Below are 17,475 nucleotides of genomic sequence, written 5' to 3' on the forward strand. Positions count from 1 at the left end.
AAACATGCCGTCGAGTTGGTCTCCTGGCGAGAGATGATTTGGAGATACAAGGTTTCCGTTGGACACCAGCGATGTGCGTTGAGTGGGGGGGGGGTTGTCGATCTTTCATGGGTGTACTGAATCGTCCGAACTTCACGGTACTCTCCCGATAAGAAATAACTCGAAACTGGTTATTGTTTACCCCCACAGCCCTCATCTTTGACATTTTGCCTTTTCTCCCGGCACATCCTCCAACGACCGAGGCGGGACCGGAGCCCGTTTTGCTAAGGTTCTAATTATCAAAAGCAGAGATCTGTGAGGACGGAGAAAGGAGGAGGAAGAGGGGAAGACGTTCTAAAAAAAAAAAAGCATAATCACACCCCACGGTGCAAGCGGCTGCCAGGATCCGAATTTAGAACCGGTAAAATTTGCCCAACATGCTGGCGAAGCTAGTTTGTTGGGTTGTGTAAGAATACGTCGACACAAGAAGGCACACTCCGTTTGTGTCGTACTTCCCGGTTTTAATTTGATTGTATTATTTCTTTTTTTCACAAAAGTATTTTTCCGATATATTTTCCGTTATTCTGACTTCACTATTACGTTTGATCGGCTATGACGCGTTGACGACAAATTGGGATTCCGATACCGCAACAGCAGTGCAACTCCACCGTAAACGGAGGACCCCCGTATCTTCATTCAAATGTTGGATAAAAAGGAATCCAAATGTTTTCTTGCGCCCTTACCTGTAAATTTGATTGGACAGCTTGAAATTGCTCACAAGTATGACTTGATGTTTTTCCATATGCGCCCTGCCATTGGCTGCCATTTCATCCGGGGGGTGCATTCCGCCTCTCCCCAGTACAGTGGACCGGTGGACCCCCTTAATCAATCTCTCTCCTCGAGAGGGGCCGCCGTTAATGAAGCAGCGATGATCCAGAGACCCTGCCGCTAAACAAAGAACCCCCCGCTGGAGATAGCAATGAGTGACGTCGCAGGCGGCTCTGTGCTCGGGAAGCAAAAGAAGAGCAACACACTGACCCACTTTTTACCCCACTCGACTTTGGCGCATCGGCGACGGATGCGCTTCTCCCAACACGTCACGTCCCGCTGCGGCCAGACTAAACAATGCGTCCATGCATGCGTACCGTGTTTACTTTACACCCGCCCCTATGAAGGCGCTGTGTTGTAACATTAGAAGGCTGTTCTTATCCTTTTTTGAAGCTTTGACTCTTGGTTCTTCGTCGTGACGTCCACGAATGGGTAAGATAGAGAATGTCTGGACGGGTTAGTAAGTCTGCCTCGCTGTTATGAGGTTTGGGGGTTGAAATCTCAAATTAGGGTCATAGAGTTGGACGGAGCGAGTAGGAAAAATGCAGTTTTCTGTGTCACATTCCAACAGCGACGTCTATTCCCGTCTCGCACTCTGTGACCTTTCGCCGGAAGCACTAAAGCTATTTTTTCATCGAATTTCCTCTCGCAGGCCTTCAACACTCTAATCTCATGTTTATGTGCTTGGACTTGGGACTCATCAATATAAACACGGGAGTAAATGGGATTAGGGCGGCGTGAAAACCAACTGGGGTTTATTGATGTGTTTTTATGGCTACCTTGGAATAATAATGCAATAAAACAATGCTAGGGTAATCATCAGCCACCTGCTAGGTTTTCATCGTTATTTTTTTTTTAATTAAAGGCATCATTTGTGATACAGATCTAGTACTGGTTCTTGGATGACTGCCAGTGGTTTTAATGTTGTGGTTTGTGTATATTAAGACTCGTTGACATGTTTTTTTCCTGGCTCAAATTGAGGCGTTACCGTTACAAAGGTGTTACCGTTACGACAGACAGCCCACTGACTCATCAAACACTTTTTCTGTCAAGTAATGTCTTGCGTTGTGTTATTAGCCATTTCTTTTTCATATGCGATTTTTTTTTTCCCAGCTTTGCAATACTACCTCTCAACTTTCGAACCTCACCTTGAAAAGGACTCTCCTATTTTACAAGATATCTCTGAGAAGCTCAAAAACATCAGAGGATACTTTTTTTTTAAAGATAAATCCAATGTAATCTGCTGCTAAAAAAAATTGTTGGGTATCTATTTGAAAATCCATTAAAAAAAATTGGGATTTATCGAATCTTATTCTTCGGCAGTTTTGGGAGCGCCTTCCAAATGTTAATTTAAAATAAATAACACCCAACTTTTGGTCCAAAGGTGGCTACCTCCACATTTGATAGATGGAAAAACATTGAGATTAATTTCAAATATGTTTCATAAAATGCATGTTCTACCAGTGTGATTTCATGCAAACACTGAGACATACTGAATACCATAATATATACTGTATATTTTTGCATTTAAATAAAACATTTGTTACCCTCGAAAGAGGATGCGTGGTCTGAGTTCCCTTTTGGGGGCGGGGGGCTCAACAAACCCAACAGTTTGCCCAAGGGTATAATACAAGGCCCAACACCCCAAGGTTGTAAATGGAGAAGCAACAGAGACCAGGCCAGGCCACTCGGACATTATTTCGCTTTGGAAATGTGATGACAGCTGTTGACTTGAGGGGTGTGCATTTTTTTTCTTCTTTTTGCCGTTTTAGGATACGAAAAGCTTGGTCATGGAATGCGGAGACAATATGCAGTTAATCTGCAAGTGTGTGAATGTCATTTAGCAACCTGCCTTAAAATCTCTTTAACAAGCCCTGGCACGCCTTCCACTGTTTGTCACCGATAGTCTAATATTCTCTTTGCGTGGCAGTTGAGATTGACTCGAAATGCTGGCGGTGACTCAGAAGGCGGAGGAGGCGTCTGCTTTGTGTGGGCGCTGTTGTGTCGGACGCAAAGTTGATGGTTGCATACGAGCAGTGAACGGGCGTCATGGGATGTCGACACTTCTCACTCAGGTAGTTGGCTAATCTGTGACTGACAATGATACATGCAAGTGCCCCGACGTATGAACCTTTCAATTTACAAGGTGTAACTTGATCGATGTGTCATTTTTGCGTTTCGGGGAAATATTTACCTATCAAGTGAGGCTCAATATGACACAGCGCAAGTGAAGTTAAACGAAAAAGGAGCAAATTAGGGTATTGGAACGGATGGGGGTGGGGGGGGGGGTTGGGTTGTTTCTGCCTAATAATGTTTCACACACAGTCACTTAAAATTGGCTCTGCCAAGTTCTGGGTGCAGAAACCCGTCGTGGGTGGCGGTTATTTAAATTAGCTCTGCTATTAAGCAAAAGTGCGAAACGCCTCGTTCACAGACACATTTTTCAAATCGGGCATGTAACTGACAAAACATGCACATTGTTGTTTCATTGATACAAGATGGGTGGGCAGACACTGCAGAAACACAACTATTAGTACACAAGCTATTAAGAAAGTATAATTTTCTTCCATCCTTCCATCTATTTTCTGAACCGCTTTGTCCTCACTAGGGTCGCGGGGGGTGCTGGAGCCTATCCCAGCTGTCTTTGGGCAGTAGGCACCCTGAACCGGTTGCCAGCCAATCGCAGTATAATTTTCTTGATATTTCCATTTTAAAGAATGTCAATGCGCCAAGGACAGCGTCAATTTAACATTTACAAGCCAAAGTCTTAATCCCATATTTGTTCTGCTCATGAATTTTGTAGCCAACTCTATCCCTTATGTCCCTCTGTGAGAACAACCTTAGGGGGATGATGGAATCTTGGCCCCCAACTGATTTCCAAAGGCCTGCCAGCATGTAACATTTGTCCGCAGTTGCTCCACCTACACCTACACCCCCACCCCCGCCGCCCCCCAACCCTCTCCTCGTGCATGTCAGGCCGACATGTTGGATTCCTTTGAGTGCTGAGCCACCTAGTGGCCAGTCAGTACTACTTCATTTCGTGTGAGGAATCTGCCATTGAGCCAATGTTTTAGTTTAGAAAAAAACCTCACAGCACACGAGATAAAATGTCTTGAACGATTAATCGACAACTAAAAGTTGATCAAAGTATTTGACAATTATTTTGGATTTTCTTTTTTTTTAATCGTGCTAATGCTTGGAATTTCAGCTTCTCGTCAGTAAATATTTCTGTAGCATGAAATTGGACTAATTATCTGTGTTGAATCAAAATAAAACAATTGCTTTTACTTAGAAAAAAAGGCAAAATGATTCATGATTGTTTTCCAAGTATGTTATGGACCAAACCAGTAACTGAAGCATAATTAATTTGTTTGTGCATTGTCAATTTGAAATAATGTCCTGTTTTGTTTTGGAGGGGGGGTGATTTTTTGTTTTTTTTAATAAACTGATGGAAAGTTTTTAAAAGCACCTTATTCATCAATTATTAATATAATTATTATTGCAGCCCTAACAAGTAAGTCGATATGTCAGTCCCACATACTTCTGTGGCAATGGCAAGTCAGCGTCATCAGATCCCTGGCAATGTAGATCACATGACAACATTTATCCATAAAAAGTGACTTTATTCTTTCTTTTCAAGTTTCAACGTGCGTCAGCGGGGCGCAACTTGACAGATCAAGACTTCACCACGTGGCGAGAGGCTGGGCTTACCTCCGGAATCATGTTCATCTGACACTCAAAACGGTGAGCCGAGGAACAGGCTTTTTGCGTGTCAGTTTGTCCGCGGCGTTTGTAGGCTGTTACATGTCGACTCATCGGCCCGCGTCAAATTGTGTTTGTATTTCGACCTGCTGTCTCACAACATTCTCCTTGTAAGATGTGTGTACCATTCTTTAAAGAAAACCTGAGCGATAAGTCAAAAGATTTTTTTTCAGATAAATCGAAACGCATTTCGGAATAACACAATCACTTAGTAAAACATAGCAATAAGGAAGAGAATGTGACGGTTCGCTGTTCAGTCTTTACAGTGAGATTTTTAATTGCCAATATTTCACAAATTCTGTCAAGGTCGAAATGGTTCAAAGGTTTGCAAGAACGGCATAAAAAGACAGTTTTCTCTAGTTGCGAAAGCAAAGCTCTCTCTCTCTCTCTCTCTCTCTCTCTCTCTCTCTCTCTCTCTCTCTCTCTCGTCCAACGGTTTGTTGTTCCACTGTTACATTTCAACAGACACGTGAGTCGTGCTGTAAGCTGTTTAGCGCAGATGTTTTCATCATCTCCCCCTCGTTCTCTCCTAAGCTGTATAAGTTATAGGGCCGTGAAAGTATCCATATGGTATACACTGATGTCACTTAGACCTAAACTCAGTTTGTCTCCACGAGGTCAGTGACCTAAAGCTTCCAGTGGCCATGGTTGAATTCAGGTTTGTTGATGTAGAAATGAGTTTAGCCACCAGGTGGTGCTGCTCTACAGTGAGCACTTTCTCTGCTTTATGGTATTCACGACTGTATTTGTTGCTGTGAATGTTTTTGGGGGGCAGGGCAGGGCGGGCTTTTGCTGCAGCTGAGCATCATGAATGACGGCCTCCTGTGCTAGAGCTGCATGCTGTGGGAATGATGGACTTCCCCAATGGCCAATCAAGCCTCGCCCCGACTGCTGCCACCGTCTCAGAGGTGAGGCCGCTTCTCACCAACACATCCTTCCCTACCCATCCATTTCCCCGAGACATTTTTGGTTAGTTCTTGATTTCCAACAACATGGAAAGAAAACAACCCTATGAATAAAAACCCTATGAATAATTTATTTCACCTTCGGCATGACCAGAAATGATCACAGTTATTTAATATTATAATGTTGTGATAAAAAATGAGGAGAAAAATGTGAACTTTTATGCATACAAGAGCCCACAAAATGCAGTTTAAAGATGACAGGCATACATTTATAGTTAATAGTGGTGAGACCTTATTAAAATATTACACCTCACAATTAATGAGCGCAGTGGTTCCTATTTTTTTTTTAAACGTGCTTCCGAGTTCCAGAATCAACAACACTCTTCCAGTGTTGATCATTCTACAAAAGTAGAAAACATAACACCTGATTATTACATTAAGAAATATTTTATTTTTTGTTTTACTGCCTTTTTATCAGCCAGCTGAGCTTTAATGCGACACTTGTTGACATTCAGCTGTTGTGGTTTTGGCGCATCTGTGCCACCGTTATTGAGCTGAGAAATAAATGGCTGAACGTATCCACGTACCCCCTGCAATGTGCTCACATACCCCAAAGGGTATGTGCACCCCTAGTTGGCAAACACTGAATGAGAGGCTTGTTTCCAGCATGCTTGTATCAGTTGCTTCCTTTGTGATGAAACTATGTGCATATGTGTGTTCCAGAGGAGCAGCAGCTCAGAGTCTCTCAGTGACAAGGGTTCCTCCGAGCTGAAGAAGAGCTTTGATGCAGTTGTCTTTGACGTGCTGAAGGTCACACCGGAAGAATATGCCGTAAGTCTGTTTGGTTCTATCTGTCCTTGCCCAACTAACTTGGAAGTTTTTTTTTTGTTGTTGTTGGGGGTTTTTTTTTTTTTTTTTTTTTGAAGCGTAAGCACAAACCTAAAGTGCTGAGCTAATGTGAAACGATGGCCAGTCTCAGATTGAGAACTTTATTTATTATTTTATTTATCGACTCGAGTGAATTTACTGTGGAAGTTTTTAACACATCTCAATTTTTAAGGCTGCATTTGACAGTGTTGACAGTCAAGTTGGTTACGTGAAGTTCGGGAATGTTCTCAAACGACTTGTTTCATGTTCCCTTATCGGTTAATGCAGCCAGCCATATGGGACGTGCGTCACTTGAAATGTACATGAAAATCAAATGAATGGCATTAAATTGGGCTTGGATGATGAGACGTGCAAGCGTAAAATCCATCTTTGACACCAGTGACCTTGCTAAGGAGTGCCGCAATGTGTGAGCATGCGTTTGGCCTCATTTCAGACCACAAGAGGGCACTCTGTGGCTTCTCGTCCTGATCTTTATGGTATGAAAAGCAGCGGCTGTTTTTGTGATAAATGTTCTAACATTTGTTTAAATGCTCTCCTCCAGGGCCAGATTACACTCATGGATGATCCTGTTTTCAAAGCCATCCAGCCCGAGGTGAGACAGTTCATGAATACACACAAAGGCAGCCATCATAATAGAAATGGAATGAGATTTACACAATAATCCACTCGTGCGCCGTGAATAAAAGCGCATAACAGCTTCATGGCAAGCCTGGACAAGATTAGTGAAGCGCTAGATAGAGGTGAACTGCTCTAATTTTAAATTTACCTAATATTACTAGTGGCGGCCCGGTAGTCCAGTGGTTAGCACGTCGACTTCACAGTGCAGAGGTACTGGGTTCAATTCCAGCTCCGGCCTCCCTGTGTGGAGTTTGCATGTTCTCCCCGGGCCTGCGTGGGTTTTCTCCGGGTACTCCGGTTTCCTCCCACATTCCAAAAACATGCATGGCAGGCTGATTGAACTCTCTAAAATTGTCCCTAGGTGTGAATGTGAGCGTGGATGGTTGTTTGTCTCTGTGTGCCTTGCGATTGGCTGGCAACCGATTCAGGGTGTCCCCCGCCTACTGCCCGAAGACAGCTGGGATAGGCTCCAGCACCCCCGCGACCCTAGTGAGGATTAAGCGGTTCGGAAAATGGATGGATGGATAATATTACTAGTAGCACACAGCTGTCAACTAGTGCACAGTTTTGCCTCAATAGTAACATAAAGTTGTCCTACTAATATGCTTAATTTGTCCTACTAGTGAGGACAAAGAGCATAACTAGTACACAGACCTTAAGATGGGAATCAAGGATATTGAATAGCACTTATTCATGGTAACAAAAGCTGCATTCGGAAACATGAACCAGCATTTGGCAAGTGGTCATTCTTGACTCTTTTGAAGGACGCTGGAGCCCTTTTATTAAGCCACCTCGGAACGGTTTTAAAATGTGAAAAGAAAGTGCCATAACATGTCTTCTTTAAATCGACCCACTGGGTGAGGATTAAAAGTTCACGCTTATTGTGTCAGAATAGGAAAGTGAGAGCCGGCCTGTTACGGAGATGAAAGCCGCGGTAGGAGAAGGGGGGTGGGGGGGGGGCTGATTGAAAGTCTTATTTTCCACTTCCTTGTGCTTCTCGTGGCTACATAATGCAAAAAGCAGGCATGTGTGTGTGTGTGTGTGCCTGCCTGTCATCTCAACTGTGTTCCCTGGCCGAGTAAGAATGTACTGTATTGAATAACTGGTTGTGTAATATTCTTTGAACTTGGCACCTGCTAAGTTTTGTACCAGACAGCTTTCCCACGTAACACGTAAGTGAATTCATTTGTTCTGTCCCATGCCATTTTGACATTCTAAACTGTCAAAAGTGAGAAGAGGAGGTCAATATTTTATAATAAGCTAAATAAAGTAAGACTTCTCACACTTGGGAAAGAAAGAGTGGGAACCAGAATGTGTTTGCAGAGTGATGCTTGTAGCATGAGCAAGTGTATTTTAATAGCACGATCGCCATATTTTTTTCTCCAGTGTATTCTTTTGGTTCATGTTTCATACTTCTTTGCTAGGTTAAGGTCTTCATTTTGTTGGGTCATTTTATCATGTGGGGGGGGGGGGGGGGAAATTGCAATTCAATTTAAAAAAAAAAAAAAATCATACCCTAAAGTCGGAATCACACGACCAGCTTGTCTTAAGTTCCTCATAAGATTTTTATTTGATTGACTTTTGAGGAATATTTTCTCAGAAAATGTTGGTTTGTCTCTCAGACTTTCCCACTTCCATGGTTCCGTTTTCATGGGCTATCATTCAATTGTGCCATTAGAACGGATCTATCTTATTGTGCGGTGGTGTTTTCTTTTGGATAAAGCTCGCAAAATGGGAACACGGGAAAGAATCCCTTCCGAGACGAGATGAGAGGGTCCCTTTGTTTGGATGTTGTAAATTGAATTTCACGCATCGAGGTGCTCCCACCAGTCCGTATTTGCTCTTCACATGATATCAGATCAGACCTTTTTATATGATGCACTTGCAAAATCGTCAAAACAAGAGCTCTAGCCCGCCCTCCGCGGGATTAATCCAAAGTGCTCGAGTTTATTAAAGTATTCCGTCATGAAACCTAACCTACGTTTGACCTTACTGCTTTAAGTCAATTTGATTCAATGAGAAGCATGGTGGTCTTGTGGTTAGCACGTCTGCCTCCCAGCAGTAATGGAATTTTCATCGGATGAATGCTTCAAATGTCTCTAAAATCCTCAATAAATTTACACGCACAAAAAAAGCAAAAAACTGTTGATAGTACATGACTGTGTACCACCAAAACAGATGCTGTCGTAATTTAAGGCTTCTATTCTGATTGTTTTTTTGGGCAGATTTTGGATTTTTGTTTTTTCATTGAGGGCGAATACTGCCCACCCATCAAATTTTTCCATCATACCTCAGCTTTTATTCATGCACGTTGCACATTCTCTTTTCTTTCAGGATGTCCAACGTTGCAGGTTTTACCACTCCAGAGACCCAACTATTTGTGTACAAACCATTAAAAAGGTCTTTGGGGGCCTATTTGTCATTTTCCTATACCAGGAAACTTGCCTGCGGACAGTCTTTGCAACATCTTTCCCTTTCACACGTTTGAAAGTTATTCATCTCAAGCTGGGAGTCGATGAAATATTAAGTGGCAGAGAACGCTTGCCTCTAAGTCACTCATGACCACTTCAGCCAAGTGAGTTATGTGGTGTGTCTGCCAAGCATCACTTCTTCACGTCCTCAGGAAGCACGGCTATCGCGTTGCATTTTATGCCCCCGGAGGATGTCACTATGTGCGCCTTTCTCGCTCATCTGCACAGTGGAAATCTCATGGACGTGTCCGGATTGGAGATTGAAAGTTGTTTCTCGAGCGTGACCTCCTGTCGCCTTAATGGCTTCCAGTGCTGCCGGTGAGATGCAAAGTTAAACCGAGTCTCGTGTCATTTACAGTGTAAGAGACGTGGACAGTCAAGGGTGTCAAACTCCGGTCCTGGAGGGCCGCTGTCCTGCACGTTTTCCAAATCTCCCTGTTGCAACACACCTGATTCAAATGAACAGGCCCAAAGTCAGGCTTGCAACAGGGAGACTTGGAAAACATGCAGGACAAGGGCCCTCCAGGACCGGAGTTTGATACCTGTGATCTAAGGGTACAATTCAGCGCGGCGTCATTGCTGTCAGCTTGAACACAAAAGTGTTGAAGCTCAACGTGCGAATGTCACATGACATTCAAAAACTGCTGAGCCATGCTTGCTCGTTACCTGAGCATCTGAGATATCATTTTCAGTCGATAGCAGAATGTTTTTTTTTTTCCTTGTTAATTCATATTTCACAAACGCAGTATTCATCATAATGCTGTGTTTAGACTAGTGGGGGGGGCATGGGACATGTATTAAAGTGGACGTCAAGTCTTTTCTTTATAATAACAAGTTAAGAAAAGTTATTTCAAACATTCAGTCAATTCAAACAAATTCCATGTCATTGCCGTTCATACAGACCAGTGAGCCCTTTAAAATAGCACTTTTACAGGCCAGTGTAAAACAGGGTCTATGGCGGTATCAGGAGTCAGATGAGCTGACACGGCACTCTGGCTGGGAATCACTGCGCGAGACTGACTGTGGCAAAGGTTGCGCTGCAGGCTTACCGCGATAACACGCTCTGTGAAATTTTACTGCTCTTGACAAACGATCAGTCTCGTGGTCGGTGAGAGGAAAAAAACTGCACCTGGTAAAGTCGTCTCCTCCGATGGTGCTCGCAGGAAAAGGTTCTAATGTTGGCTTGGACATGGAGCAGATCGGTGCGTTATACGTTTGCCCTCATCCCTATCGTAATTCTCTCTTCCCCCTTGTTGTTGTTTCTTATCAAAACAAGAGGGGAACAAGTACGTCTGTTGACTCGCGGCACGAAACTTGGCAACGTCCCGCAATCGGTCAAAGGTTGTGCTCGGTCTCACCGCAAGCTGCTGTTCACATAATCAACAATCCCTGTTTTCCTTCCTGTTCGAGCGAATCCCCCTCCTATCTCTGGTCTCTCGCCGCAAGCGCGCTTGTTCAATCAATTTTTCCACCGTGCCTGGGCTCTTGTTCTGGCACGCCGCAGGTTCTCAGGTCTCACGGGGTACCCGACGCTGCAGGTTTCCATTTACAACGTAGACAATGGGAAAAGGAACCGCTGCGGTATCACTAATGAGGTCATTCGCATCTGTTCTGCTGCAGCTGCTGATCTTATTCGGCACCGTCTGGCTGTTCAGATGATACTTGTCGTGATGTGATTTTAAATCCTTCTGGGACCGAAGTGTGTCTAAAACGAGTCGCCGTTAGTTGTGTTCGGCAGCCCTCGTTTTGCTCTTAATTGACCCAATTTGTTTTACTTTTACGTGTCCAGCTGCGTCGCCATCGGCAGCGCGTAGGGATGTCCCGATATCTGTGGCTTGACTCTTCAGTCTTTTTACCGCAGCGTTCGTGAATCGAACAGAGACCACAGTGGAGCATCCACGTTCAAACACATATTTTCATGATATCCTATAAAGTTTATATTTGCGATATACTGAGCCCTCGCTGTTCGCTGCAGTTAAGCAGCAAGCCCTGACAACAATAGCAAAGTCGTACAACTCATGGATGCCTCCCTAAGTGCGTATAATTGCCTACATTAATAAATAAACCTTAAACGGCTGACCCCAAAGCACCCAAAAGTAATTTCACACTTATCCAACATTGATAAATGGCTTACAGATGATTTGACTTTGAAACAATGCACCAGAAGGGCGAGTACGCTAGTTTGTATGTCAATGCTTTGCAACCAATAAAAATAGCAGTTAAGATTGTCTAATTGTTTTTCACTCAGTCATGCATATGCAGTATCTTTTTTAGGTGCGTATTGTATATAATAAGCGCCTCTATCTTTCGTTGCCCCTTTATCGTACCAACTGTTAACTTCCGCCAATAGCGATCTTTCCGTGTATCATCAAGTGTGGTTGAGCACCCGTTCTTCGACATCAGCCGCAAGGGGAGCCTTGCTTTGCCCGTCGGACCCTCTACTCAAATTGCTCATCACGCTGCTGTTTGCTGTCAAAACCGGCTTGCAATGAGCCGATGCATCACGCTAGCTACTCCTTGTTTACATGGGGCCATAGAAGCATCTTAGGGCATGACCCAAAGAGTCCAAAGAAATCCGCTGATTGGGTTATTCACCAAATCATTGTTGTCATTTTCTACATTAAATTTCCCATTATTTCCAAATTTGTGGGGTACCTTTGATTACAAGCCATTGCAGTCAACATCTTAACTCACTTTCAAATCAATCTCAGTTTTGCCAAGAGTTGACTCCCGGGTCTGAAAAACTTGAAGTGCATCATGTCCACTCCAGGCTTTTTTTTAGGTATCTTAATCACCCGACAAGTCCACGTGGCTCCGGTATTGAAAGATGAGCATAATTTGCTGAGGTCTACCCGATCGGTGGTCAAGAGCTGTCAAGACCATAGAGCGCCTTTTGTTCAGGAATAGTCATGCAACGATGTGGATCCTGGAGGGAATGATGATTGACGTGGTTTACAGAGGGGAAGCACATTATATTATATAAACAGTTGAGTTCCCTCAGCGAGGTCGGCTCCTACTTTCTGGAGCAGCCACATCCTGGTTCCGTGCAGGGCAGTGATGATCCAGCATGGGCCTCCATATCCTAGTCTGGACCCCACCACCATTTTGAACTCGGGTCTCAACTCACCGTCGTCTGCTTTTACCATTTGACATCGGATCTTACAAATGCTGAGGTTCAATTGCGGTCAAGCTCTGTCTCGTTGCCGTTCCCAGAAGTTGCCATACCGACGGTCACCTGGGGTTATTGTGTGCAGCCCTGATATAGCTGATCATGTTTTGCTCTAAATCAAGCCGGCTGATGAGGATTAAGAGGAGCGCTCTTTCTCTTGGTTCATGTTTGGAAAATCCCAGCCCTCTTGTAAATGCTCAACCTATTGTCACCACAGCTGCTGCTTCTTTTTGGACTTGATTGTGTATTAAGTACTCTATTGTTCATTCAAAAAGGTCTAAGGAAATCTCTTGTTCTTTTTCCACACTTTAAAACATCCAGTGTCTTGAGTACTTTGACATTATACGTATTTGCAAACTCGCAAATGATCAATAATTTCAACCGTTTTCACATCCACTTGTATCTGGGGTTGCGTAAGTCTCCGAATTGGTGAAATCTGAACCTTGACATTGAAATTAGCAGGAATTGATGTGCTTACACAGAAATAAACCACAAATTTACACAACTGAATGCAAGCAGACAATTGTTTGGGAGGGGGGGGGGGCCCTGGCTGTGCCCCCCAGCGCTAGATGTCAATTCCCCTGATTGATTGCGTGTGTTTTCAGGAGCTGTCAAGCTGCGGTTGGAACAAGAAGGAGAAGCACAGCTCCGCTCCCAATGTTGTTGCCTTCACACGCAGGTTCAACCAGGTGAGCGTCGTTCAGTTAAAAGCCAAGCGCGATTCAAAGTGATCTGCATCCAGGCAGGATAACACCTCATTCTTCCACCCTTGCATCATTTGCAGAGCAAATGATCCCTTTTCACCTTTTCTTTCCCCCGGAACGCTGCATAATAATCTGGACACCTTATCATCATCCTGCTCATAAATCAGTCTAAATGGTCTTTGTAAAATGTGTACAATAGTTAATCATCGCAATTATTATATAACATCATGTCATCTGGAATTTAGTTTTTTTTTTTTTTATTCCGTTCACCGAGCTCCTTTAAATCCTCGTTCGGTGCCTACCCAGTGTAAACGGATGAGCCTATTATGCAAGAATGCGTTCCCGAGGAAACTAGTCCTTCCCGGCAGATCCCAAACGGTGATTCAAGATGTTGGGAGCTCAAACCCCAGCCAAGGAAAATTAGCTGGTTGGATAATGGAATTGGGCGGCCGGACTCCTGCCGAGCACCTCTAATCCCTCGTCCTTCACTTGTAGTTTTGTTGGCCCCGGTGTGCGCCAGGAGTGGAGCCGAGCCATGCAATTAAACACGAGGCACGGATAATAATTTACAGCCCGTGTTGACGAATGCACAGCGATCTGACTTGATGCGTTTTGTCACAAACGCTGACGCAGTAATGACCGACATCCTGTAATACCAGATGTAAACGCCAGCGTTCCACAGATTAATGGACATGCAGAGATAGCAGACTGTCACACAACCCAAACTCCCATCTAATCACATTTGCTGTCTTCCATTGTTGGTTCCAGGTTATTACAGTCACCTTCAGACCATTAAACGGATTGATCCTGTGTCAAAATCCGCCGGTCTTGATTTATTTGGCAGTTCCCGGCCCACTTGCATGCGCGTTCCAGTTCAATTCGGTAGACCGATTCCACATGCTGCGAACGTGGCAATTAACAGCTCCCTTTTTCCACTGACATGTCAAATCGAGGCAACTTTGCATTCTGCCTAGAGGACAGCAAAGATAGCGCAGGGAGAGCACGTAAATGAGATTTCAACACCGATCCTCAGAACTATAAGGCAGTTGTGCCAACCGCTAGTGCACCATGCTGTGAAGATGCACTTTTTTTTGTTTGCTATAATTCCCGCGTACCACCTGCATAGACGGAAGGTGGCAGCGGAAAGAGAATGAGACTGGAGTTGCTGGACAAAAAACTTATGGTTCTACAGCTCCTTGCCTCTACCTCGAAAGAAAAACAACCCACGGCGCTCTTTCCAGGAAACGGAAGGCAAAACCAGCTGTGGGGTCAGATACGTGTGCACGTCCCACACAGCGCACTGGGACTCGCCACACCTGCGCTGCTAAACTGAGTGAGTCCATCCACTTACACTGTGGAAAAAGAGGAGGAGGAACAGCAGTACAGAATTTAAATGAGGTGGCATTTGGATACAAGTCCAGATGGGCTGAGTGTTCTCAGGAACACATGGTGCACGCGGATACCTCGGCTGACCGCCTCACACTATTCGACCAATTACCGTGCCTTCCTCTGTCTTCTTTCCATTTCTGCTTGATTGAATCAACGACATGTTTGTATGCGGAACCATCCGCAGACTCATCCTCAACCCTTCTTGGTTTTATGTTTATAAATCACGTCAACCCTTTGGATCTTTCTGCATGTCTTTACTTTTCGATTGTAAAACTGTTTCCAGGTGTCTTAATGAGACCTCTGTGACATTTTTTTGTTTTTCAAACTATTCCGTCTTAGGTCACAGTTTGTGTCTCATGCTTGTCAGCCAACCATCCTTCCACCCCATATATTGCTGTGGGCCAATGATGAGGTTGGCTTTTGTTACCATGACAACTAGGTCAAGAGCCTGAGCTTTGGGGCGACAAGCTTCGCAGGCTGCCTATCATTGCAAAGTGGAGTCGGGAGTGAGAAGAAAAAGCTTTGGCGATGCATACATAAATACCCCCCGCCACTGTTTCAAAGGGGATGTGGATGTTTTCTGCATGAAAGTGTTTCAGAGATTGGACTGGCCATCACTTAAAAGTGACTTTGGAAGTTCGCCCAGTCTGGCTGATCATGGGCAGAGAAACATGTTTTGTTTTGTTTTGTTTTTCAGCCCATCAAAGATTTTTCACCATCATTAGCTTGTAGCAATTTCATCAGAAAAAATGGAAATACTGTATGTTTTTATTTGCAAGTAACCATTCTAAATACGGACTTTTGCAAGATGCCATAATTTCTGCCATGGGTTTCACATAAAGTCTGCTTTTGCTCAGCTCTATGGGTCTTTCGTAACATCTCTGCGTGTGCGTGTGTTTAATCTAGACCAGTTTCTGGGTGGTTCGCGAGATCCTCCACGCGCAGACGCTGAAGATCAGAGCCGAGGTGCTGAGTCTATACATCCGCACCGCCAAGGTACACCCCCCCCCCCCCCCCCACCTCTGCATACCACAACTGTCGGTCCTGGCGATTGTTTGCATTGAAAACACATGACCAATGTCTCGTGTCTTTAACGTAGAAATTGTGCGAAATGAACAACCTTCACGCCGTCATGGCGGTGGTGTCGGGCCTGCAGAGCGCTCCCATCTTCAGACTCACCAAAACATGGGCGGTGAGTATGTTTATCCCGACTTTGAAGCCAAGCCCGGTTTATTCAGTTGCCAATTGGGGGGCGTCTTAAAAGACAAAAAAAAAAAGGCCACACGAACAAAAGGCCAATGAAACATAACACACGAACAAAACATGATGGATGACAAGGTGTGGGAAAGTAAACTCATTGTTCAAAAGATTATGTTGAAATACGAATTTTAAAATCTTCCCCCCCCCCCCCCCCCATTCTGGACTCAACACTGGAATTTTAGGGTTTTGTTTTCTGACAGATTGTCATTTTAAAATTTTGGGACAGGGGAGCATTTTATGTTTATGCGTGTTTTACTAGGCTTCCGAAAGAGGCATTTATTAACTTAAGGCACTCCAATGGTGCAAATGAATGATGGAATTTTAAGTTGAAGAACTGAAAATACCCTTCTGCTGACCATGGAGAAGAATTACAATATAATTTAAGAAGTGGAAGCCATCTCTGCTAAATCGAAGGGGTAAAAATGAAGAGAATAAATAATATTTCCATTTTTAGGTTATTTTACAACCTCTGTATTATGCAAAGAAACTAGAATTTGAACGGTTAAAAATGATTGGATATAATATAACAAGAATTGATAGCGAAAATCTTTACGCAGTAAAAAAAATCAAATAATAATAATGCGCATTGCAAATTGTCTCCACATGGCTTATGTAACGATCCCATCGCATCCTTCCAGTTACTGAGTCGCAAGGACAAGGCCACATTTGACCGGCTCGACTTCCTGATGTCCAAAGAGGACAATTACAAGCGTCTGCGGGACTACATAAGCAGCCAGAGCATGGTGTCGTGTATACCATACCTAGGTAACTAACACACACACACACACAGCCCCCTTCCATTTAACCATTAGCCCATAAACATCAACCTATAAAAATAAGAATGCAGAGGTCTGGAAAGATTGTCTGCGTGTGTACAAAGATAGAGTGGGATGTGAAAAACTCACCAAAGTAGGAGTGAAATCTTGATAACACAAAATTGCATCATCTGCTTTCTCTTCCCGGTGCTGAATATTCCGTTGGCTGGCATTGTTTTAAAACACCAGAGTTCTTGCCAGCTAGAACAAACGGATAAATCAGCGCGAAAATGAGGAATAGATCTTCTTTCCTGTAATATTTACACTCTTTCTTTGCTTTGGTGCCAAGATGACATCATGCACGGTTTCCATTCATTTGTGTGTCTTTAGGCTTGACTGTGTGTTCTGGTTTTTGTTTGGCAGATTGTCTGGTTCAATCTCGTAGCAACTGAAATTCAGTCATAAATTTTTTTGGGGTGTGTGTGAAGCAAAGCTCAGCTGGCCACAAGACTGAAGAAAGCCCGCCTAGCTTTTCTGCACAGAAGCGTTCATACTAAAGCAACGCGTGAGGGACTCTCAAGCCGACCTGTCACTAGCCTTGGTAGCCACAGACTGCACCCTTGTCCGCATTTTTCACAGCAACCACTCTGTTCAATGTTCTGATTAACACGTTCCTGCTCACACAAGCCAATCACGGGCGCACAAAGAGACCACAGAGACTTGTGGTTCCGCTGTGATGAAACATAG

At 44.0% G+C, this 17,475-nt stretch overlaps 1 protein-coding gene across 5 annotated transcripts in view; it reads left to right on the forward strand.

The window, feature by feature from the left end:
• The window catches only part of ralgps2 (Ral GEF with PH domain and SH3 binding motif 2), a 56,777-nt gene that overhangs the window by 11,125 nt on the left and 28,177 nt on the right, over window positions 1–17,475 (forward strand). For 4 of the 5 annotated variants that reach the window (XR_015101359.1, XR_015101360.1, XM_086115438.1 and 1 more), the window contains exons 2-9: window positions 4,448–4,551; window positions 5,345–5,477; window positions 6,198–6,305; window positions 6,904–6,954; window positions 13,226–13,309; window positions 15,620–15,709; window positions 15,813–15,905; window positions 16,612–16,738. Coding sequence is in view for 2 of the 5 variants with exons in the window: in XM_086115438.1 (XP_085971564.1) it covers window positions 5,418–5,477; window positions 6,198–6,305; window positions 6,904–6,954; window positions 13,226–13,309; window positions 15,620–15,709; window positions 15,813–15,905; window positions 16,612–16,738 (613 nt within the window). In the remaining 3 variants the exon portion in view is untranslated. Of the gene's footprint in view, window positions 1–4,447; window positions 4,552–5,344; window positions 5,478–6,197; window positions 6,306–6,903; window positions 6,955–9,108; window positions 10,654–13,225; window positions 13,310–15,619; window positions 15,710–15,812; window positions 15,906–16,611; window positions 16,739–17,475 lie in introns of those variants that run through there. The other variant, XR_015101361.1, reaches the window with a different exon arrangement.

This window comes from Hippocampus guttulatus, chromosome 7, assembly GCF_054856545.1.
Source record: "Hippocampus guttulatus isolate MCC_2025c chromosome 7, RoL_Hgut_1.0, whole genome shotgun sequence".
Lineage (NCBI taxonomy): Eukaryota > Metazoa > Chordata > Actinopteri > Syngnathiformes > Syngnathidae > Hippocampus > Hippocampus guttulatus.